Source organism: Athene noctua, chromosome 1 (genome assembly GCF_965140245.1).
Source record: "Athene noctua chromosome 1, bAthNoc1.hap1.1, whole genome shotgun sequence".
NCBI lineage: Eukaryota > Metazoa > Chordata > Aves > Strigiformes > Strigidae > Athene > Athene noctua.
The window spans coordinates 231,012,950-231,036,792 of record NC_134037.1 but is presented as its reverse complement, the minus strand read 5'-3'; the positions used below and the strand labels follow the sequence as shown (position 1 = coordinate 231,036,792).

The 23,843-nt window shown below is 39.8% G+C and overlaps 1 protein-coding gene across 7 annotated transcripts in view; it reads left to right on the top strand.

The window, feature by feature from the left end:
- The window catches only part of ELF1 (E74 like ETS transcription factor 1), a 95,236-nt gene extending 73,549 nt beyond the window's left edge, over positions 1–21,687 (top strand). For all 7 annotated transcript variants that reach the window (XM_074912316.1, XM_074912332.1, XM_074912368.1 and 4 more), the window contains 4 exons: positions 3,525–3,608; positions 6,652–6,844; positions 7,922–8,389; positions 20,005–21,687. In XM_074912316.1, coding sequence (XP_074768417.1) covers positions 3,525–3,608; positions 6,652–6,844; positions 7,922–8,389; positions 20,005–20,620 — 1,361 coding nt within the window. In that variant the 3' untranslated portion in view covers positions 20,621–21,687. The remainder of the gene's footprint in view (positions 1–3,524; positions 3,609–6,651; positions 6,845–7,921; positions 8,390–20,004) is intronic.
- Positions 21,688–23,843: the final 2,156 nt, after the last annotated feature.

Here is a 23,843-nt window from a genome sequence, read left to right as displayed (position 1 = left end):
AGAAAACCAGTTGCTTCACAGCAAATGTGTGTATGTGTTTTTGACAGTTATATCAGATAGAAAAAATACTAGAAAGGATTAATCAGCTTAGTGTTTCATTAGCTACTAGTTTTCAATGAAGTTGAGACTTCATGAGGTAGATGGTATGGATGAGTGATGTTGAAGTGTTACTTCAAAATGTCCGGGGATTTGTAAGGCATTGGTTTACAACAATTGCTGCAAAATGCTGTTTTATAGTGCACTTCAGGACGATGTGCAGTGTGTGGGTGGAGTTCTTTTGGGTTTGTTTTTTTGTTGGTTTGTTTTTGATATATTTTTTTAGATTGCAATCTGTTTCCGTTCCTTTGGTCAGTTCTGTGGCACAGCAAAGGACTATAGTCATTTATCCATACCACTCATGGTTTCATAGACTTGTAGCACATATAACCCATCAGCTAGACTTACAGTGATGCATTTTGCAGAACATTGCCACCTAACTGAGCAGAATGGCAATGCCAAGTAGAGCTCTTCCAAGAAAATGTTCTCCAGAAGTAATGGGGTGATTTCACTTCCTTTCTTTGCGGGTCTTATTGCTGCAGCTATATGCACTCATCTGCTCAACTCCAAACTCTTGTTCAGCATGATGTTTGTAGTCATGAATGTCTTGAGCACTGAGCTGCTGAACTACAGATCAGAAAGGTAGGAAAAAGGAAAGGGATGTCAGAGGAAGAAACTTGGAAATGTGCTATACTAATACCTTCAGTCCTGTTTTTGCTATGGGAGGTGTCTGGCAGTAGGTGGTCACCTAAGCTATGTACACATTGTATTTTAGTTATATACTGTTTATTATGTTTTTACATACATTGTATTTTTTTTTTTAAATAAAACCCACTGAAAACAGTGTGAGAAAATGTATTGAACCTTTTCTGGTGTGGCATAAAATATTCAACCAGGATGAGCATCTTGTTGTCTAAATACCACATTAGTTTGTAGTGTGAATTTCTAACTTGAAGTGGGTTTGCAACCATGGAAATAGGAAAGTGGAAATACCTATTTTAAATTAAATCAGCTATACAAAATTATGGTAGCCCCACATACAGCTTAGATCTTGCACATTCTTTATCCTTCCTCTTTGTAAAATTCTCTCCTAAAAAGGAATTTGGTGATGTACTCTGAAAGGTAACAAATTCATGATCTGTTGAACCAAAGGAGGAAGCATGCTAATGCTTAACATGCTTTCAGAAAATAATCTTATTTTAAACGAAGGAAGCACATCTTGTGTGTCTCTGTTAACTGTGTTTTTGATGTTATCAGTCAGTGCCTGGAGATTATAGCTCATAGTGTAGTCTAAGACCATCATCTTTAGTATCTCTAGCCTAGATATAGAGCAGTAACATCGATACCTTTCTGTAAATGAGTTTCACATTCCTCACTGATTTTTAATTTTGTATGGGTTTCTGGTAGAGGATTGTCCAAATAGGGTGTCATGAAGTAGTCTAGGCTGAAGTAAGAGAGCCTAGAATTGCTGTAGCAGTAGTATTCGTATTTAGTAGCCTACGTTATCCCTAATCAGAAGTGCATAAGTTATATGTGATTGGTACTTATGTTTCCTGAAGTGGACCAGCAGTAGTTCAGTCATGACCTAATTAAGCCCTCACCCACTTAATTTTCTTTTAAGACCTGATCTCATTTGGACACCAGGTAATGATTAATGACATCAAAATAACACTCCCCCCCTTTAATGGCATACATTTACACCTGTACAACAGTCTTCCCATGACACACCTCTAACCATTTAGCCAGAATTACCATGAGGGACTTCATGCGCAGTAGGAGCTGAGCTATACAAGAGTGACTTCATCTAGATATTTTAGGGAAAACAGACATTTCGGCAACCATTAATGGTGAATGGAACAGAGCTGCTAAAAATGTACTCCGCTAGTACTTTATCCTTTCATATGATATATATGAAAAAAAACAATAGCATTTCCTTCCTCCCATCTTCATTCAAATCAAGGAAGACGTTACTGGCCAAGGCAGTGACTGAACTTTATGTCCCATCCTCAATCATGAATCTTGTCTGAATGGAAGCAAGAAAATTAGAGGACTCCAGGCATTTACTAGATTTTCCTCACGGTAGCTCTTTCAACTAGCTATCACTCTTCCCCCACACCCTGACAAAAAAAGAAAGAGGTGCACAGGTAGACTTAGCAAGACTGCTAATGTCAAAAGGTGAGTGTTCAAGCCAGTGTTTCTTAAGACTTCTTTATAGATATCTTGAAGTCTAGAACAAAGCACAGGCTGGCACTGTGCATTTTTTTTTAGAGCTAGTGAAAACCCCTCACTGTTACTATGCAGCACGGGTGTTTCCTTGCTAAAATAGTCCCTAAAACAAAGCCAAAAGCAGAATGTCATAGTGCACGGGATTGCACAGGCCTATTGGTCTTGCCTCCTTAGAACGTAAGCTCTTTGGAAATGCACTAAATAGAGGAAAATAATTTTTTTTTCTTTAAATCGTTAATTATGACAATATGCTATATGGACTAGAAATATGTTTCTCTGAGTCCTATGTCTACTTGGTCTATTCTGCCTCTTAAAAGAGCAAAGGTAATATCTGAATAGTTTAGGTCTTGTCAGTGTACTAAGGGGTCACTGGAAAACCTGGTAAGAGAAATCTTGATTTCCTAAGAAAGTTCTAAAGTTTTCAGATCAATTTACCTATAAAAGCTGCCATTGCAAGGAATGAGAACCAATAAAGGAACGGGTTCAAGGTTTTATATTGAAAAATATATCAGCATGTCTTACAGTTTTTACTCCATTTATGTTTAGGTAGTTGGTTTCTCAGCATTTTCAGATCAATGCTCTTCATTCTTGTCATTGGTTGTAACTGACTTCTTCCTTTCAGTCTTTCTCACCAGATAGAGCCACCATGCTTATGACTTTTAAAAAGGGTGTTTTTTCAGCTGGGGTGTTACTGGTTCTGTTGGTCTTAATAAACAAACAAGTGGCTCTTCTTTACCTGTAGCCACTGCTGAGAAAGGTGTGAAAGACAGTAGGACTGAAAAATGTTTTCATCACATGATGGTGTAGTTTGCTGCTGTCATTGGAAACTTCCAATCTACTAAAAGAGGAAGATAATCTCATTTTATCCCTAAATTCCATTTTGGTGATGAGTGAACAAGATAGCGTTCTGTATTTTATCTTGCTTTTCCTGCTTAAACTCTTGCCCATAGTTAATAGCTTACTGTTCTCATCTTGCCTGTTTTAAGTGTTCTTAAGAAAGTACCTAAAAAGCCACAGAAATTTCCAAGGTACATGGGCTTTGGAAAAGTGAGCATAATCTTTACTAGAAGTACACTAAGAGCAGATGGTGTCCAGTCCTGCTATAGAAATTGAAAAAGTTCAGCATAGAACTGAGCTCGTAACTTACTAGAAATGGAATCCCCTCTGAATTGGGGAAACAAATCTCTTCCCTTTTTAGGTCCTTGTTCTTTTTTATTTCCCTCTTTTTAAACTATAGTTGACTTACTGGTGGTTTATTTCAGGGAAGAAGCCGAAACCATCTCGTCCTGAGTCCCCTACTACAACTCCAAACATATCTGTAAAGAAGAAAAACAAAGATGGAAAGGGTAAGTCAGAGTTGTTGCTGAAGTTTTTAAAAGTACATTGTTCCTGAGCAACCTGTAAAACACTCACTAGCTCTGTTGTGATGTAAAACCAGGTCTTAAGCCGAGGGGTGGTTAACATGTCATCTTCAGGCAAGTAAAAAGTTAGCGCACAAGATTTCTTGGTGAAATACCCAGTTCTCAGGGAGAATAACGTATTTGTCACTTTAGTTGTAAGGGTTCTTGGAAATTCTTCAGCCCCCTGCAGAGGCTTCTGCATTTTGATTGAAGTCTTGGGGAGCACTTTGCATTGTATTAGTGTTTCTTGGGCTGTGGTTATTTTGACAGATGATCTTTGAAAACGCTTTCCATCTGTGTGTGTCTAATTCTGAATGAGGAGCTAATCAAGGCTGCCAGTTGGCAGCAGCAAGTACTAAGCCCTGAGTTTTGAGGAAAGTTATAACACAGCTTGAAGACTTGGGCAGAAAACTTGGAGTTTTGATACTTCTTCCATTCCTCCTGTGTTTAAAAGGAGGAAAGAAAATAAATACCACATAACTGATACAATAAATCATTTTCTCCAGACCCAACTGTTCCATAGTGCCTGTCAGTTTTGTCAACAACTCGGTTGCTTTGCTGTTGGGTCCAGCACCCGCACCCGTGCCCAGGCTGGCGTTTGAATGGCAGCCTGATGCCTCAGCCCCCACCGAGTTCTGCTGTGCTCGGCAGGAGCTGGAAATGAGCCTCCCCTGTGTCACCACAAGTGCCTGCACAAACGTCTAGGGACTGGTGTGCTTGCCTGCGTACAGTATGTGCCAGGACAGAAGCCCAGCCAAACCTGGAAGGTGGTGGCAAAAGAATGTCAGACCCTTGGAACCAGAAAAATTGCTACACTGACAAATAAGTATGGGGTGTTTTTTTTTTCTTTCAAGAGAGATTTTCTGCAATAACAGGGAAAAACCCTCTTGGCAAGCAATAAATAATTAACAGGTTAATGCCAGCAATTTTGAGTATGCATTGTTGCTTTTTTTTTTTTTTTAATTGAAACTTGATTTTTAAGTAAAAATGAAAGGAAAGTATCAGAGGAATGTCAAAGTAGGGCTCAAATTTGCTTAAGCAAATATTAAAGCAGCCAGTCACAGAATTAAAAGGCAGAAGAGTCTAATGTTTCTGTCAATGATAGCAAAGATACATCGTATTTCACATTTGTCCATTGTTACAAAATTGCTAATTCAGAAGGAATTAAAAAGGAGCATGTTGCCTGAAACCACTGCCTGTTAAGAAAAAAGCTACATCAAAAGCATTTGTTTTGCATTTTGAGGAATATAAAATTGAAGTAAAAGGGATATTAATATAACTGGCCATGTCAGGAAAGCAGATAGAAAATCATGGGAGTTGTCTGTCTCTCAAGTATCCACAATGTTCCCCTAGGGGGAACATGTATGCTAAAATATCAAGCCCTGCATATGATTACTGGATGTGATGCATGGATATAACCGAGTTTTCTACATATTTCTTCTGTTGTGACTCAGAGGAGGTTAAAGATGCTGCCTGTGAGTAAAGCAGACATGGTTTTCCCAGACAGTCCTCTTCACAGTGATTTTCAGTGGCTGAGGAGCGACAAATTTTCAAATTGCCTTGATGCAGTTGAGCGTTTTCAGTCTAGACTGCAACAAAAGTACCCTGGATTAGATGATAAGGGGCTGGGAATGCTTTCACTCCTGGCTGACACTGTTTCTTGCCTAAGCAATCTTAACCTTTGCCTTCAAGGTATCTGAAGGCAAACAGGCTGACCAAGTTGGGAGACATTTGTTGCAAAGGCAGTGTTTTTCCTCTAGGGATGTTCAGTTTTCAAGTTTCCACCTGCTGAAGGAGCTGCTAACATTTTGTACTGCCAGTGCTGATGACTTTGCTGAATATTTGCAAAATATAGATTATAATACAGTAGTATGGGAGTTGTAATTTGTAAGATGCCTTCTCTCGTTGAAAAATTTTCAGACTGGTGCTTATTAAAGTTGAAGAAACTCTTGGCTTAAATTGAAGCTAACAAAAGAGATTCTGTCACCTCCTGATGTACTGGGCATCATTTTTTGTTAAATTTAAGAAATCTGTACACGGTGTCTTCACTGTGTTTTTGCACGGCTACTTGTGGGAGGTGATACTTTCATACAAGAAGTTTTTTCTTCCTTTCTCAGACTAACAACATATCACTAAGAAGCTTATGTGCACCTTCAGGTGTCCAAAAGAACATCAGACACCAAAAGCCTTAAAAAAAGCAGGAAAAAGGGTTTCATTAGTTACACTAGTTTAGACTCCTTAAATGTGCTTTTGGAAAAAAAGAATATGCAAATTTTGTAGCAGTTTTAAGTATTTGCAGTCCGTGATTTTAATACTGTTTCTTTATATGTGGTAAACACCGAACAGATGTGATGGATTTCCATATATAAGTGTTTGTGCCTGCTTGTTTGTAAAATGAAATTTGAATATTGTCTACCAGCAAGTGCAAGCACTCACCGGATTAAAAAAAAAAATCTTTTTCTGAACTTTATTCTTGAAGGTTTGCTTACCTCAGCATATGCCACTGATTGCTCCATATAATCTAATTGTTAAAAGTAAGGATTTTGTTTGGGCTTTTAAAGGATTATAACACCTCAGTTCATCAAAGTATTTAAGCAAAGGCTTAATTTCCAGCATTTTCAGAGGATGAACCTGAACATGTTCCTATTTGAGGAAGCAATAGTGACTGCTTCTGTGACTGGATTAGGCTGGAGGGAAGTGTGCACATAGGTGACTAGTGTTGTCTAATGTTGGTGCTTGGAACGAGATGACTGTAGGTTGACTGGTACCTGACTGTAGGTTACGGACGGTGGCTAGGGTGTTTGGGCACCCAGATTATAATAACTAACAAGAATCCCTCCCCTTGCCCTCCATGACTATTTCCTAGTCTTGCTATATTACAGTATATTTGTAAAGATACCAGCTTTTCAGTTTTTAGATTAATTATGTCATTAATAAAATATGGTCAACTAATTTTTTTTTTCTGTGTCCTGAAATACTTTTATTTTAGGAAATACAATTTATCTCTGGGAGTTCTTACTAGCACTGCTCCAGGACAAAGCTACGTGTCCTAAATATATCAAATGGACTCAAAGAGAGAAGGGCATTTTCAAACTGGTAGATTCTAAGGCTGTGTCCAAGTTGTGGGGAAAACACAAAAACAAACCTGACATGAATTATGAAACAATGGGTAGAGCTCTCAGGTACGTGCGTTTTTAATAATAGACTTGTTTTATTGCCTTAGTTTGCATGATTAAATGCTTCATCTAATTTGTGTAACAGCAGCAAACTGTCAACTTTGGAAATGAAGAAGTTATTTCAGCAAAATAAATAAGCTATCTGAAAGTAACCCTTACTAACCTCAACCCCAAATCAGTCACCTTCAGTCTCAGCTCAGACATTTTCAGTGCTGCTGCAAAAACTGCATCCTCACAGTCAGCCACTAACAAAGTAAGAAATTGAAGAATCCACGTGGGGCAAGCCTTTTACATAAAATTTGAATCTCTTTTCTCAAAAAAATCCTAAATTCAGGTGTATTAGTGAAATTATTTCTACTTGTTGCAAATGATCCTATTTCCAGTGGAAGATACAGTTTTAGAATTCAGGTCTGGTTGTGCTTCTCTGAACTTGCATGTACAGAGAGTTTTAAAACATCTTATCATGTGCCTCTGCCTATCAGGCTGGGATTTTTCTCATACATAAAAGACTGTGCAAAGTAAGCAGACATCCGCAAAGCTTCAGTCTTGCCTGCTGATTGATAATTGTCCAACTAGGCAGCTATGCATTTCTTTTCACTTCCCTTCACCCCTCACCTTGATGTGCATAATTTCAAATTGTCATATTAATTTGTAAATATAACAGAAGTGCTCTCCTGTCCTATTGCCTTTGCTTTGTTGTAGCTAAAACGTTTGCCCGTGCTCACTGGTGAATAAGCATGAATTCAGGTAACTGAAAGAACTGCATGAGTCAAGAGGAGTTTCATGCAACTTTTACAGTTGATAGCAGAGCTACAAATGCACAGAGTTCTTCTCTCTCTCTCCTCAGCGTTACCTGAGGTTGAAATTAAAAGGTGACAAGAAATACCAGTAAAAGAAAGTTCTTTGAGGAAAAAATACACTATTAAATGTGCCACTCCTTTATAGTGAAGAAACTAGGCACTTAAAATGTTGCTTACTTGTTACTGCTGGTCTTATTTTCTGGGTGCTTTGTACCTTTTTTGGGGGGGGGTGTTTTTTTTGCAAAAAACACTAGGTAACTTGATGTGTGTACACTTTAAACAGATACTATTACCAAAGAGGAATATTGGCTAAAGTAGAAGGTCAGCGTCTAGTATATCAATTTAAAGACATGCCAAAAGATCTCATCTATATAGATGATGAAGATGCGAGCCCTAGCACTGAATCATCAGATTCAACTCTGCTCTCAACTCCTGCGGCCAATAGAAACCAGTCGAGCAGATCTAGAGCATCTGCCAATGCAGGAACAAAGGGAGGATCAACCACAATGCTAAAAACAGGAAACTCAAAGCCTGCTAAGCTGAAGGAGCACGTCGAAGTTGAACAGCAGCAGACACCTGGCTTGACTTCAGAAGTTTTGAGGACAATGCAATCTCCGCAGCCAGTATATCCCACTCAGCTTTTTCGGACAGTTCACGTAATGCAGCCATTGCAGTCCCTCACAGAAGGACATGCAGCTGTAACCAGTAATGTTCCGGATGAAACGTTAAATCCCTCAGTTCAAAATATAAGGTAAGAACATATACAGAAAATATACCTATGAATAATATAAATTCATTGGATGATGGCTAGATAGACTAGATTCCCGCATCAGAGGCGGTATTTTCATGGCTCTGCTTCTTCACTGACTCTTTGATGTCTTTGTTTTTTGAATTATACATGGTGTGTCTGTATGATACCTTCAGAAAGATTTTCCTTCTTGCTTTATTTTTCTTCTTCAGAAATTCTGGTCATCTGTTTAATCTGTTGTATTGTCCCCAGTTACAGCAAGGGGAAGCTCTGTGTTATCTATTCTAGCATTTTGCTGCTGTTACAAGAGTGTGTTCTTTTGATTTTAGAAAACAAGTAACAGAATAATCTCATGGGAGCTGTGTATCTGCAGACTGTTTTGGGAGACAGTCATGCTTCCATGCTTAATTTGTAAGGCAACTGGCTAACACTACACAGCATTTAAGCATCATGATTCCTTTGTACCTACCAGTTGGTAGCAGCATCCTAATTGAAGAGGCTTTAAAAACAACCACTTAAGCCTCGTTTTACCCTAGCCTTAGACATCTCCTGATGGAGCTTGTTCATCTCCACTGGCTACAGAAGACCTAAAATAAATAAATGTTCTTGTAATCTAGGCCCCTCACAGGAGTGTCAGAGTTGTACATGGTGCTTCTGGACCTTAAAGCTTTCAGGAAGGCTTCAGGATATAATTCAGGAGCTGCACATTCTTAATGAATTATGAACATCACTCTTTTTTGAGATTTGCTATGTTAACATCACCATTACAATGGTTATCATTTTGTGCTGCAGAATGACAATAATGCTATTTCCTGCTCCCTTCCTCTATTCTTTCCTTTGGAAATTACATCCAGAGCCACCAGTAGATTTGGAGTGGTACTGACTATCTGGGGTTAACTGCGCAATTTTGTCAGAGAGAAGTAATGACAGTGAGACCAAATAATTTTGTTTCCAAGTAGTAAGTTTTGCTCTCTTATCTCTGCTACTAATGGGATACTGTAAAAGCTAGTCAGTTATTCAAATTCCACTTACGTAAAAGGAAAATCCAGAATAGCAGTAACAGCTAGGTTTTTCAGAAGAACTGAAAGAAGAACTGAAACTGTTTAGATCAGCCTCCAGTGACTGATAGAATAGAATCAATAAGAAACATTTTAGGAGATAACCAAGTAGTTGAGGAAGCTGAAGATTTATATATGGAAAACCAAGACTGCAGCTTCAATCAAGATAAAAAGTTATATTATCTCTTCTTTCCTTCACGTAAAAACCCCTCAAACTTCAAAATTATCCCTGGACTGCCTAGTTTGAATCCTGTTTTTTTAATTTCCTTAAAAAATTATATAATATTTTCATTCATGTTGCCATATGAAAAATTCACTTAAAAGAGAAATTCACTGTTTAGTAAAGGCTGCAAGGGAATAAATACATTAGGCCATAAAAGCAAAAATATTTTTCATAGTTACTGGTAAGCACTGTAAAAAACCTGGAAAAAGTCACCATTTTTAAGTAGACAATATCTGTTTTCATTTGTCTTTTAATTCTAAAATGCATGATTTGAAATCAAATTGCATTTTGCTTATTGTTCTAAACAGCTAGAATTAGTTCAAGATGCACATAGGGGAGGGAAGTTATTTTTGATCAGAAGTTTATGTGAAGTGTAATTATGAAGAATTTGACCAAAAAAAAGAGCCAGTTTTGGAATTCATTTACAAAATTAATAAAAATCTGCATCAAGGTGATGTAAGTTTTTAAATCTAAGGAATGAAGCTACTCTGTATAGTGCCATCTGTGATTTCAGGGTTGATGAAGGATTTAATTACTCGTAAAAATTGACTAGGGCAATATAGAGAAAGGAGACAAGTACAGACATAATTAAAGCTATACAGTACCATTTAAGTCACTAGAACAATGCTATTAAACATTAATAAAAGGAAAGTGCAGCAATTTGCAGAGTTAAATAGCTCTAGGCTAGAGCTACACTAGATTATATATCAAAACCAATATCAGTAGTATAGATGGCATAAAAAATGGTAACAACAAACAGAATTATGTCTAAGACCTAATAAGGCAGGCAGGCAGGCAGGCAGGCAAGAAGTCCAACCTAACAGTTGGAAAGTGAGTGGCATTACGACATCCAGTTATTGCATTATGGTATTTCACAATTGGACTTTAGGCAATAAGCTAAGGGGGAGAAAGCAGTAGAGATGATACATGTGTGAAATTCAAATTAAGTAAAAGCTTAAGACTTCTGTATTGCATTGGTTCTAATCCATTGTTTATAATTTAAAACATTATTCCACTAAATCAAGATTACAGTGTGTTTCAGGAAGGGGAAAAAAAGACCCTTGGATCTTTTCAGTACAGTATTTAACTACTGCATGGTATAGAAGTATTGCTAATTAAGGAAGAATGTACTAAGGTATCTGAGCAGTTAGAGTAAAAAATAAAAACCCCAACCCAGATTTTTTTGGTGTGCTTTTAACTAGGATGGGCCAAGCTGAAAACCAAGGTGGTGATGAGTCCTGTGCAGTAGTCACTGCCCATTCCAGGCTCTAAAAATACCGTTTATGACAGATACATTTCTGCTTATTTTCAAAATACAAACTTGAAATCGTTTGGTGAGGTAGAATGGCACATTGAATATTTTTTTGACATATGTTTTAGGTCTTGTTCTATAATAAGGCTAAAACAAAGGAACTGGATTTGGGTTTGGTTTGTTCGAACATCTATAAATCTCTAGCAGTTGAATGTGTTTGTGTACACTTTCTGAATTGCTCCAGTGAGGCTTCCATGAGGTTTGTAATGAATGGTCTACATGATTTGAAAATGTACAGCAGGTACGATTGCCATTACAGAGTAAGAGCTGACAGATGTTCTGATGTATGCACACTCTCTGTAGGGTTGTGGTTGGAGTCACTTTACAGTAGTTTTATAAGGAAGCATGAGGACAAATAGCAACATTGGTTGCCAGTTGGTGTTCAGAGTTTGGGGCACACAGATCAAGGTCACTTGGGCGAAAGGGTTTGGGAATGATCCTCAGAAGGTTTTCTGATGCATACTGGTTAGTGGTTGGGCTCCTCTTTGAAGTGTGAACATCTTGGACCCATATAATTAGTCTTACGCAATGTAGCTTCTAAAGTTTTATTTGTATAAATGTTCTTCCCTCTTCTTCAGAGAAATAAACGGTCTTCCCTCTGCAGCACTTTGTGTCTGTTGTGTTGTGAGAAGAAAAAAAAAAATATAGAGAAAATATTGAGGATTTTTGAGGTCGAAACAATGGCTTCTTAACAACCATATCCTACAGAGGGAAAGTCCAAACATGCATCTTCTCTGCTGAGGGACATGGTAAAAGAATCATATTTGAAGAATGTTGTGAAGAGCTCATGTCACCATCCCTCCCCTGTGCTAGGTAGCATTGCCTGGTAAAGGCTACTCTCAGAGCATCGCTGGGAGCACATGGCAGCCATTCCCCAGGGCCTCTTTGCATTTCTCAAAGACATGGGCATGCCAGTGAAAATCAGGGCTTGGTTCTTCACAGAAGACAGGCAGTGGCTTCATTTATAGCTGCAGAAAGTTCATGCAGTTTTGTGTACTTGAGGGGGGAGGGTAGTGTCTTACTTTCTAAAGCAGAAAGGTCTTGGCTTTTGGATGGCTTTTGATGGGCTTTTTATACAAGTTTGGTGCTGCTGTGTGCAGGGGAGACAGGAAGTGTTGCTCGCCAGGGATAGATGCCTGTTACTCAGCACCAGTGCTTAAACAGAAAGGCTGATGTGATGTGATGCTAACCCAAGCTTGGGAAACAGGGCAGAAGCAGGTTCAGGTCATGCAAATTGGGTTTTGCTGACTGGGAAGACATCTAGTGTCCCCAGTGGGAATATTCAGAATTGCAAACTGTTGTGATTTAACGCCAGCTAGCAAGTGAGCACCACACAGCCACTAGTTCGTTCCTCCCTGCTCCCAGTGGGATGGAGAGGAGAATCGTAAAAAAGTAAAAGTTGTGGGTTGAGATAAGAACAGTTTAATAACCAAAATAAAATATAATAACAATAACAAAAATAGAATAATAAAATGTAATAATAATAGTAATGAAAATAAATATAACAAAGAGAGAGAAAAATAAAACCAAAGAAAAGACAAGTGATGTACAGTGCAATTGCTCACCACCCGCTGACCACCTGAGTAGCAATCCACCCCTCTCGGTCAAGTCCCCCCTGTTTATCCACTGAGCATGATGTTCTGTGGTATGGAATATCCCTTTGGCTAGTTCAGGTCAGCTGTGCTGACCATGCTTCCTCCCAGCTTCTTGTGCACCTGCTTGCTGGCAGAGCAGGGCTAACTGTGTGTTACCAACATTATTATCATGCTAAATCCAAAACCCAGCACTGTACCAGCTACTAGGAAGAAAATTAACTCTATCCCAGGCGAAACCAGGACACAAACTCACGGCTGTTCTGCAGGTCTAACTGCTCTGGTGTAGTGGATGCAAGCACAGTTACTGCAGTCTCCAGTCATGTAACTGGGAGCTGAATTTGGACCACATGTTTCCAGTTATAAGACAAAACCAAAAATGCCTCTCTGCATGAGCATTTTATTTCTAGCTTTTTCCAGTGAGCCAGCTTTTTTAAGGAAAGGGGAAAAAAAAAAAAAAAAAGGCTCTTTGAATTCAGTGCTTGTAAAATTGTTCCGTTTAAATCAGAATAACTGACACGGGTTAACCAGAATATCTGGTTTATTGGAGTAATTGTGTTTTACTTTGGAATTCAGAGGCACTGAAGTAGGCCTGGGATTCAGCTCCATGTTCACTGGATAGTAGTGAGTGTAAAGGCCATCCTTTCTGTTGCTCCATAAAGTGTACTTCTCCTGTAAGGCTAGGGACTTACCTTGTCATGGGTAGTCTAGGACATCGTACAGGGCTTTAAGGTGCCTGTGTTTGGGCAATTAAATTGCCCCCTTAAATGACTAGGGCTGCAGATAGAGAGATGCATTTTCATTTACCTTTAATCTAGAGTAGTAGTGATTTAAGATGGAGTGTCTTCTGGATGCAAGAGGTTCTAATGTTACTAATGGTTCAAAGAAGATCATATCATGAGTAATTTAAAATTGTATGTCTCTGTGTTACTGACTCTATGGGACATAGCTGAATCTTCTAGCTGACAGCTTTGTTTACCAAGAAACGTGCAATTAGCTGACTGTTGACAGATTTATCCTGTGCAATACTTCAGCAGACTTCAGGTTTTAAAGACAATGTTTCTATCAAAATTCAGTTTGTTGTTTCTTTTCTGTATTTTCAAGTTGTCATTGTGATAGCTTGGACAGAGCATGTTAGAAGACCAGTATCCTGACACTGTTTTGTAGCTGGGGGAAAAGCTAATCCAGACCACAGAGGACCAGTGGGATTTGCTTTGTGTGTTCACTTCTGGAACTGGACAACTGCTACCTGATGAATCAGCCACAGCTATCATCTTGACTTTTTCGCAACCTTTGGGGTAGAAAACATTGCAGTAATTCATCCTGAAGGTGACACAAGTGTGGACCACAGTGGCAAGATCCTCATTAAAGAGGAGAAGGAAGTAGCTGAAGGTGAATCGTGTTTTTTCTGGGCATGAGCATTCTGTGTAAGAACAGTGATGAAGCCAGTGGTATGCCAGTGCAGTGGATTGTCCCAATAAGCAGAGGGAATTACTTTTGAAAGTCGTGTCTTCCCCAAGCAAACACATGCTTTTTGCTGTTGCTCCACAGTCTGTTTCTGTGTCCAGGCTATGATGTATTGGCGGTCTGATTGCAGCTATGCTGATGCTGAAAACCAGACAGATTTGTCTAGCATGAGTTTATCAACTCTGAAAATGTGAATGCAGCTGCTATTTCAGATGAAGTGTGTTCATCTTGTGCCATGTATAGATGTTAGCTTGTGTAAGTTGTGCAGTGAATATCACCATTATGTTCTGTAATTATACTTTGCACCCTATCTATATCGGTTTTGCTTGAGCTTGCATAACCACACAGACACAGGGAGGCAGTCTGGCACTGGCCTACTGAGATTTTGTACTGACCATCTGCTTTCAGTCCTTTTTCCCTGAATAAGAACGAGAGTCAATCTGAACAATGTCAGCTAATGTTGTAGTCCATCACTACTCATCTGCTGTTCCTATAGGTGTGCTGAATAAGAACTGTTACAGTTGTCAGTCTCAGTAAAGAGCTCACTAGCACTCCCTGGGACTTGTAGAGGAACATGAACAAGTGAGTATGATGCCAACTGAGGACTTCTAGATAATGAGAGACAACTCCTGGCTAATATTTTAACTTTGATCACCGAGCATTGGTGCACGTGCTTTGCTTCTGTTTGCAGTTAGACGATAGTCATCCGTCACTGCAGCAAGTTGGGTCTTCGTTCTTCAAAGGAGGGCCTGTATTAGAAGCTCTCCAGCACACCGCCTAGCAGATACTGTTCAATCTGGCTAACTGCTGATGAAGCCTTCCCAAAAGGAAGGGAAGCAAGTGACTGGTGCAAAGAGCTGATCTCTGTTCATCTCTTAAGTGAAGGCTTGACTGCATTTCGGGTTTCATGATGGTGAGGAAAATGCCCTTCCTGAGGGAGGTGTTGGTCAGAAGTAGGCTGTGATCTCAGTGGGCTTCTACAAGAAACTCTCATTTAGCTTACAATGGGGTGTGTTTCCAAGATCACATTTACAATAGCGGCAACTTTTGTCACTGCAAAGACCTTGGTTATAACCAAACATTTTGATCCGATTTTCCTGCAGCTGAGAAGACCTTTTCTAATTTAATTTCTGTGGTAGGTAGGCAGAAGTCTGCTAACCACAGAAGGAACTTCAGAGCCATCTAGACAGATCAATTTTGTTTCTGCACAATGAGAAGCTATCCACAGGAGCTCTCTTTACATGTCTTTGGCACTGTCAAAAGAGGTGGGGTTTCTGCAGGTCTCTGTTGGTAGCCAAGTTTCTGAGTTTTAATTCAGGTGAGTGTGCGGTTTTGAAAAATTCTGGAAAGAAGGCTTCACGACTGCTTGGGTCAGTAAAAAGGACACCAGACTTGAGTCCTCTGTCTCTGTCCTCATAACATAAGAGATTATCTTGTCCAGGCAAAGAGCTAGACAAGAACAGAAGAGTTTTGCCCTCCCTTCAGAGGAGGCAGTGTTCAGACTAGGGGTGAAGGCATCAAGTGCCTTTCTACCTCTCATGGACATCTCCCCCTAGAGCAGCTCCTGTCTGCATGGCTTGTGCTACAGAAGGGCCAGTGGCTACAAGGCAATATGTTGGGTGAAGTATTGACAAGATTGTTGACGATTGTGAGGATCATGTACACAAGCAACATCTGTGGAGCAGTTGGCAGTGAGAGTAGAGCTCCTGAGTTGCATTTGGCTGATCCTTCCTATAGTCACTCAAAAGAGATTGCCTCTTGACTTGGGCATCTGAAGTGGTTCTGACAAGCACACCTCACCCCTTCAACTCCCTTGCTCTTCCTAGCTTGACTGAAGGAGTTGTTTGCAACCAGTTAGTTGAACAAGTGGGGAAAGTCCCTGGAAATTCACCCATTTATTTCAAGGCCATCATTTCCCTTGTAGCTGCAGGTTGAACAATGTGTATGTTGGAGAGAGAATTCTCTTCTGTTACCTCTCTCTGTGTATTTCTTAATATTGCCTTATTTCATTTTCTCACTGTGCTCTTTACCTTGGCTTGTAGCTTTAGTATTTTCTTTTGGTATCTTCTCCCTTTCTCCATTTCATAAATGTCACATAAATTACCATGAATAAACTTGTTTTTCCTGCGTGTCACTTATTGTTTGCTTTATCATTAGTCACCTCTTGATGAGCTAATATGATATTGCACAATTCTAGGCTGTTAACAGTACCAAAGAAACTGAGAAATAGATATTCATTTTCTGCCAAGGTAAAATGACTTCAGAATTTTTGTCATTCTTTTCTCAGTTGTAACCAGATTGTTGTATGGCAGCATTTACTTTTCATCACTGCTGCTCAATGTTCTTGTTCTTTTTGTAACCTCAGCAGGAACTGTTAATCATCCAATAGATTTGTACCTTAGAGTAGGAAGGATGTTAGAAAAATTGACAGTGAAATTCAGAAGCATAGCAAAATAGACAGTTCAAAGCACCTAAAATAATGTAGCCCAGTGTTGTGTGTACTGATATTTTTTTTTTCAACAGGCAAAACGATTAACAAAACCTGTATTTTTTTCAATGATATTCAAGGGAAATAGTTTGCACAGACAGATTTTTAGTTTGTAAACTGACAGAAATGTTTGTAATCTTACCAATTAAGGCAAATGTCTTGCTTGGTCACTATTAGCATAAATATCGTGTATTTATGGTGCTGTGAGCTACTTAATCTTGTGCTTGTACAGACATCTGCATGCTTTCCCTGTAGCAAGTTTACACTCTCTGTGTGTGGATATATATGTGTATACACGTTTATATATCTGTGTATCATATATATGTTTCTTGACTGATGAAGAAGCTAGAGCATCTGGAGTAAGCTATTAGTCAGGGTATTATGTACAGGTATGAGACTTGCTTTCAGGAGGGTTAAGTGGCTTAACATCAGTATGCCGATTACAGTGTGCTGAGACAAACGGTCTGGTTCCATCTTCTCAGAGCTGTTGCTCCTCCTGCTTTGCATAAGACCCCTGCTTTGATCAGATGCAGTTCACACTTTTTGAGGTTGTCCTTTACAGCCATTTAGCAGCTAGAAGGGTTTTGGTTTTTTTACTATTTTGTTTTAAAACAAAACGGCTAAAGAATGATGAAGTAGCTTCAAAGTAATATTTAGATGGCATACCACCAGAACAGACTAGCTAATGCTTTCAAAACTGCAACTACTGAGTTGATCTTAATCCTTCAGGCTCAAGTAAGTTTCTTTATGGATTAAGAAGATGGCTTGATACTTTTAATACTTTTCTTATGGCAAGTGTCAGTTGTCTTCCCTTCGTAGCTGTTCCACTTCCATTGCTGGTCTCTGTAGACTTTCCTGGGTTGAGCTGCATCTATGTGACATTGTGATTTTACTGCAAGTTTGTTTAACTGTAGGTAGTTTACTTTTTTCTTTTTTTCAAAAAGAAAAAAGCTAGTGGATACCCTCATCCTGTTACTCTTTCTGACACAATCATTTGTAATTTTTCTATCAAGATCCCAAGGGAATTGCTGGGAAAAAGGAAAACCAAAAAAAAGTTAGTACTGATAACCCTTAGCAGACTTGGTATGAGCCTTGGTGCTGTCATTCTGAGCCTTGCACTTTAAGCTCAGTTGTTGGTATTTGCTGTGCAGCACCAAGTTCTCCAGAAGTTGGAAAGAAGGTGCTTCACCTCTAGCCAGCCCCCGTTTGCATGAGCTTCTTCCTTGGCCTGCCTTCAGTTGTGTGAAACAGGAGCTCAAGACTGGCTCTGATACTAGTTGCATCAAATTTTGTGTCCTGGTTATTATGGCCTCTGTAATGAGACCTGCATGGGAGCCTCATGGGCAAGGATTTAGATTTGGTTTGCTATAGCAGCATTCCTGGGTACTGCAACCTTCTTTCTTGTGAGGAAGAGAAAGCTACAGATGCAGATTTTGTTCCTTGTATTACCAAGCCACCTAGGAGGTGGGGAGAAGATTGCCTGCAGCAGGGGCTGGCAGCTGGATGATGCTCAGGGAGTACTGATACCAGCTGAGTTACTGGAGCTGCTCTTGCTAGAGCGATCTTTGGAGCTCAGCTAGAGGCATTTTCCAGAGAACTGAGCTGAGAGGGACCTGGGAAATCCTCTACAAATATTCCTTGTCTCTGCTGCTGCACTAAGAAGGGGGGAATGCAGCTCCCTGTGCAGTTGGACTACTGCCAGCAGCAGCATCTGCATCCACATTGCCCCATAGCTTCAGCATCATGTAAGTCCTGCTTTGGTAAGCTTTTTGTTGTGGTGGTGATAGCCACAACATGGTTTTAAATTGAAGTTTTGAATACACTGAGTCTGATCTGACTGGTCAGTGACTAAACACTGGCAAATAGGGTTTCACAGAGCTTTAAAAATAGGTCCTGTGTGGGTAGAAGGATTATAGAAAGGAGGACATTTCACGTTAGGTGTATAGTAGGCAACCCTTACAGCGTATCTGAGGACCAGTCTTCAGAAGGATGAGCATGCAGTATTGTGCATGGAATTGGAAGTACAGTGTTGACAGTAAATTGCTCTCCATCTTAAGTGATTTCAGCAGGGGCAGAAATAAGCGAGGAGGAAGGAGGAGATAGTTATTTTTGGTTTAGGTCCATGTCAGATATGTTCAAGAAAACACAAGGGAGAGCTTAAGACTAAAAATGTGAAGCAGAAAAGTTGGAGAGAACTTTGCAGAGCGAACAGAAGGAAGGAAAAAGATTGTCAAAGAGAGCATAGCATGGTGGGCTGGAGCAAGCTGTAGAAGGGTGTCAGAGCAGTACCCTTCCCTTCCTCTTTCCCTCCCCTGGAAAACATTTGCTTCTCTGGGAGTATGTTGTGATTTGGGTGTTTTGTTTGTTGTTTTGTTTTTATTTGCATGACTGGAGTGTATGCATTTCAGTCACATCTCTATTGTCCATTGTAGTAGTTGCATACTACAGCAAGATGGCTGTTAATCCTCTAAAGTTGCCCTCTCAGCTGTACCTGTATAGAGAGTAATGTGGTATCCAAGTCGGAACCTGCGACTGATGGAATCGTTCCTAATTTAAACTGATGTTTTGGGAGCAAATTCTGTTCACTTGCTTTACCAGAAGGAGCGTGCAAGCCTGGCAGACAGAGAACTGGGTGTCCTGGTAGTCTGAGAAGGTCTTGACCAGACTCACTGTTACAGTGCAGACACTTTTGCATATAGGTAAACATATATACAGATGTCACAGAATCACAGAATCGTCTAGGTTGGAAAGGACCTTGATGATCATCCAGTCCAACCATTAACCTAGCACTGACCATTCCCAACTACACCAGATCCCTCAGCGCTATGTCAGCCTGACTCTTAGACACTTCCAGGGATGGGGACTCCACCACCTCCCTGGGCAGCTCATTCCAACGCCTAACAACCCGTTCTGTAAAGAAATACTTCCTAATATCCAGTCTAAACCTTCCCTGGTGCAACTTGAGGCCATTACCTCTTGTCCTATCGCTTATTACTTGATTAAAGAGACTCATCCCCAGCTCTCTGCAACCTCCTTTCAGGTAGTTGTAGAGGGTGATGAGGTCTCACAAGAATTCGGGCCTGACTTACGAGTTATTTAGGCTCGTGACTTACATATTACTTAGGGCACCTCATGAAATTGGTGGCAGATGTGTCATGCTTGTGATGTTGGTTGATGCTTGAGAGATCTTAGATGTGATTCCCAGGTTTTCTGTGAACTACTGAATGTCTCAAAGGCAGGCTGTTCAGTTTGGCAATTGTTCATGCAGGGTACCTTTACTTTGGGAACCATGTTACTGAATTCAGGGGTCAGGTCCAGCTCTTACTTTATTAGGAGAGCGATTTCTACCTCTTTGGAACTGTTGGGTAAATGAAATGTTATGATGCCAAGTGATTTTTTGATAGTAAAATCTATAATTATTTTCCAAAATTCAGTGTGGAAGTGTTCTGACCCTATAATCTTTTCTAATCTTTAACAGGACTTTACAGACTCCAACCCAAGTTCCAGTGGTTGTTTCTCCTGGAAATCAGCAGCTGCATACTGTAACACTCCAGACGGTGCCTCTTACTACAGTGATAGCCAGCACAGATCCAGCCTCAGCAACAACACCCCAAAAATTCATTTTACAAGCCATTCCTACTTCACAACCCATGACGGTTCTTAAAGAAAACGTCATGCTACAGTCTCAGAAGCCAGTCTCACCTCCTTCCTCAATTGTGCTGAGCCCAGCTCAAGTTCAGCAGGTGCTCACCAGCAGTGTGCAGACAATTTGCAATGGAACAGTCAACATGGCTTCGTCTTCATCCTTCAGTGCCACTACCCCTGTGGTAACATTTTCGCCTAGCAGCTCACAGGTGGTAGCTCATCCATCAGGCACAGTGATCACCTCAGTTATTAAAGCACCAGAAACCAAACAGATTGGTGTACAAGGAGTGGTAAAAGAAGACGACATTGACAAGTTAGATGATACTGAGCAGTCGGAGCAGAGATTCCAGCAGCAACCGTTTGTGATGGTAGTGTCCAGTTCAAATGGCTTCCCATCTAATGTTCAAGTGAAGCAAGAAAATGAGCCATTGGAACCCAGTTCATATTAATATCTTTTTAAAAAAAAAGACCCTGTGGATGATTATTTTTCATAAATGTGATGGGACCTTTTCAGTTGTGTATATATGATTTGATTCTGAAGCAAGATTTTGCAAAGCTACTTAATTTTGCAGTTAATTGTTAGAATTCATGCTTTAGAATGGATTTTGATTTTCTGTTTATTGCTAAATGTTATCATATAAATAAAATTATATATTACTCATGTTTCAAAATACAGGCATGAAGGAACATGCTTTTTCTGCTATGAAGACTTTCTCCTGAGGTTGTTGGCCAAAGTTTCAAACTTCCTTCTTATTGTACGTTTTCAGCCTGTTGCTGATTTACATTGCAGTAACATTACCATAACCTTTTCTGTTTAATCCGTACGTGTATCACTTAACTTTTGAAGCAACAGTTACTTTTAGTGGGACATTATCATTCCATGTGTATGAATTTTTATGATCAAGTATCTGTTTCATAATGGTGAATTGCAGCAGTTTAGACTTTGATAACCAGGTATCCTCTCGCATTTTTTTTTGCAGCACAAGCTCTTGTGTGCGCAAAATTGAATATACACTCCTATTGAGAGTACATGAAACATTTATTCCAGTAATGGACAATGCCATGTCTATATTTTATATAAAAACATCAGATATATTTAATTACAGAAGCTAACAGCATCACTACAGGTGCAAAGGTTTCATGCCATTTTGCGACTATGAAGCTTAACAATCTTGCTTTCTACTTCAGATTATTTTGTAAGGGGGGAGGGAAACGAAATATACACCATTTATGCAGGTATTTGGAGATTAATACTGTTAAGTTCTTTTTTTGATTGTAAATAATGTACATTCAATGTCACAGGGAGGTTTTTTCAGCTAATTTGTTTCCATACAAATTTTTGATAGATGCAAATAAGATCATTATGTTTAGAGGTCTAATGTTATATGTATTCATATTACAGAGTGAATTTGTATTTAAAGACAAATTTTTAAATGATGGAGCCCTCTGAACTTTGGGTCCTTGTCTTTTGTATTTTTAATTGGTTTATTATGAAAATAAATCAAGTGGAAAAACATTTTTCTGTATTTACTCTGAAATATTTTGATAGTATTAGGTTTTGATGATCATCATAAATAACCAAAATACGCTGAGAAGCAGACAATGTGATTAATCAGTGTGGGTCTGTGGTGGGACATGAGCAATTCATGAATCACTTCCAAAGAGACTCGAACGCGACCAACATGCTGCGGGTATCTGTTGAAAGAGCAGTACTGTATGTTTTTGTAGCTCAAATGAAAGTTGAGCTAAATTGAAGAACTGGACTTAAATGTCACCTTTTCTGTCTGTCATGTCCTGCTCAGACAAGGTTGACAATTGACTCAGATTCATAAATCCCCAGCAGAGTGGACAATGGTGAGACAGGTCTCGAAGTCCAAACATTTATTAACTTCACACAGTGTACTAACTGGATACATGATAATTGGCTAAGTGTATAATAAGTTATGGCAGGCGATATAGCATGCTTTGTGTTACTTAATGGTAGTGAGGGAAAGGGGGAAAAAGAAAAGGGGGGAGATAAAGAGAATAGAGAAATACAGATCATTGGTCCAGGTTCCTACACTGGTCCTGTCTGAGTTCATCAGGGATGCATGACTTCTTCATTACTTATTTGTAATTTCTGTATTTCACTCCTCACCCGCCTTCAATTTATGCACACTTTCCTTGGGTCTGTCCCCTAGGTTGACTGACATACCTACGTATCCCATGTATGGGGAGGGGTAAGGTACTTCATGGGATAATGTAATTAGCATGATCTTGTTAATCTTCATTAGCATATTCAGGGATGTCAACTTTAATATGCCTTTCACGGTAAAAAGCAAAAGTCATTCACCAGACAGATAGCCCTTGAAACTCTACAAGATGCACCAAAGCAGAACCGTCCTGTCTCCACAGGGCTCCCTCCTCCAGCCAATCCTGTGCTGTCCAGGCAGCCTTATCGCTCCAAATTCCACACTGTCCCCCCCGTGACTGTAGTTTCGCTACTTGCGAGTGTCTGAGACATTGCTCAGCTCGGAGGGCCTCTGCTCCCCACCCATCCCTTATCTCTCTCAAACTGTTTTTTTCTCGCAGGCCTATTTCTCCCAGTCCCTGATTTGGGTGAGTTAGTCTCTCACACAGACAAAACAACCCAAAACTTTGAACGTAATTCTGGGGTGCCCTTCATCGCAAAGGTCTTTCTTTGTAGCTTGTGTAACACAACCATTGGCCCAAACTACTAGTGCTGCAAAACCTCGCATATTGCAGTGTCTCAACGGAAGGTGGATGACAAATAAATATGATGCCTGGTAAGATTAGTGTAATGTAAAATGAAAGGAAATACTTACCTATGATTGAATTCATGTAGTTTTAATGATTGGTCCGTAAGGTTAAATTTAAGGATAAGCATATCAGTACTAAAAAAAACTACTGGGAGCAGAACTGTAGCAGAGATAGTTTGCTCTAGTTGAATTGAAGTAATGCCGCAAACAATGGAACAAGCAGTTCTCTGCCACAGCTGTCCTGTTTCCTAGAGTTGAAACTGCCCTGTTTAATCCACTCTTTCTCCCCTTGGACTCCCATGCAGCCTGCAAATCCAACGCGCCTCACCCCATTTCCAGGAAGGCTGGCTGTACCCACGCTGAAGCGACTGCTGCCGGCTGGTCTGGCAGCGCTCCCCGCAGCTGGGGAGTGCTGGCAGTACTGCTAGGAACGAAGCCTTGCAGAAGCCTCTCTGAGACGGTTCTTATCCTGACGGCTATTCTGGATTGATGAAAGCACTGGAGAGGGAGGCTAGGTTTTTTTAATCACGACTATAAAATAGGGGCTTTTTCCTGTAGTATAAGTATTTTGTAATACTAGGAAATCTGAAGCGATAACACTGGACTGAGACTGACATTAATGTTTTTAAACATGGGGAAGTTGTTTTGCCTTTACTGGAAACATGGAGAAAAAAAAAATATCATGCTGTAAGGTTCTAACTTTGACAACAAAACTTGTTGCCATAGATGCAACTATTACAAAGGGAAGAGAATTTGTCAGTATAGTTTACGTGAGTTGGAGAAGTGGCAAAAATCTCCAGCATGCAGTAACGTGTCTCAAACAGCACTCTGTTGTGTGACCAACAGTAAATGAAAATCACTCCCTTCCCGAGTCCCTTCTGCTCCAGTCTACCTGCCAGGTGCCTATCTGTAC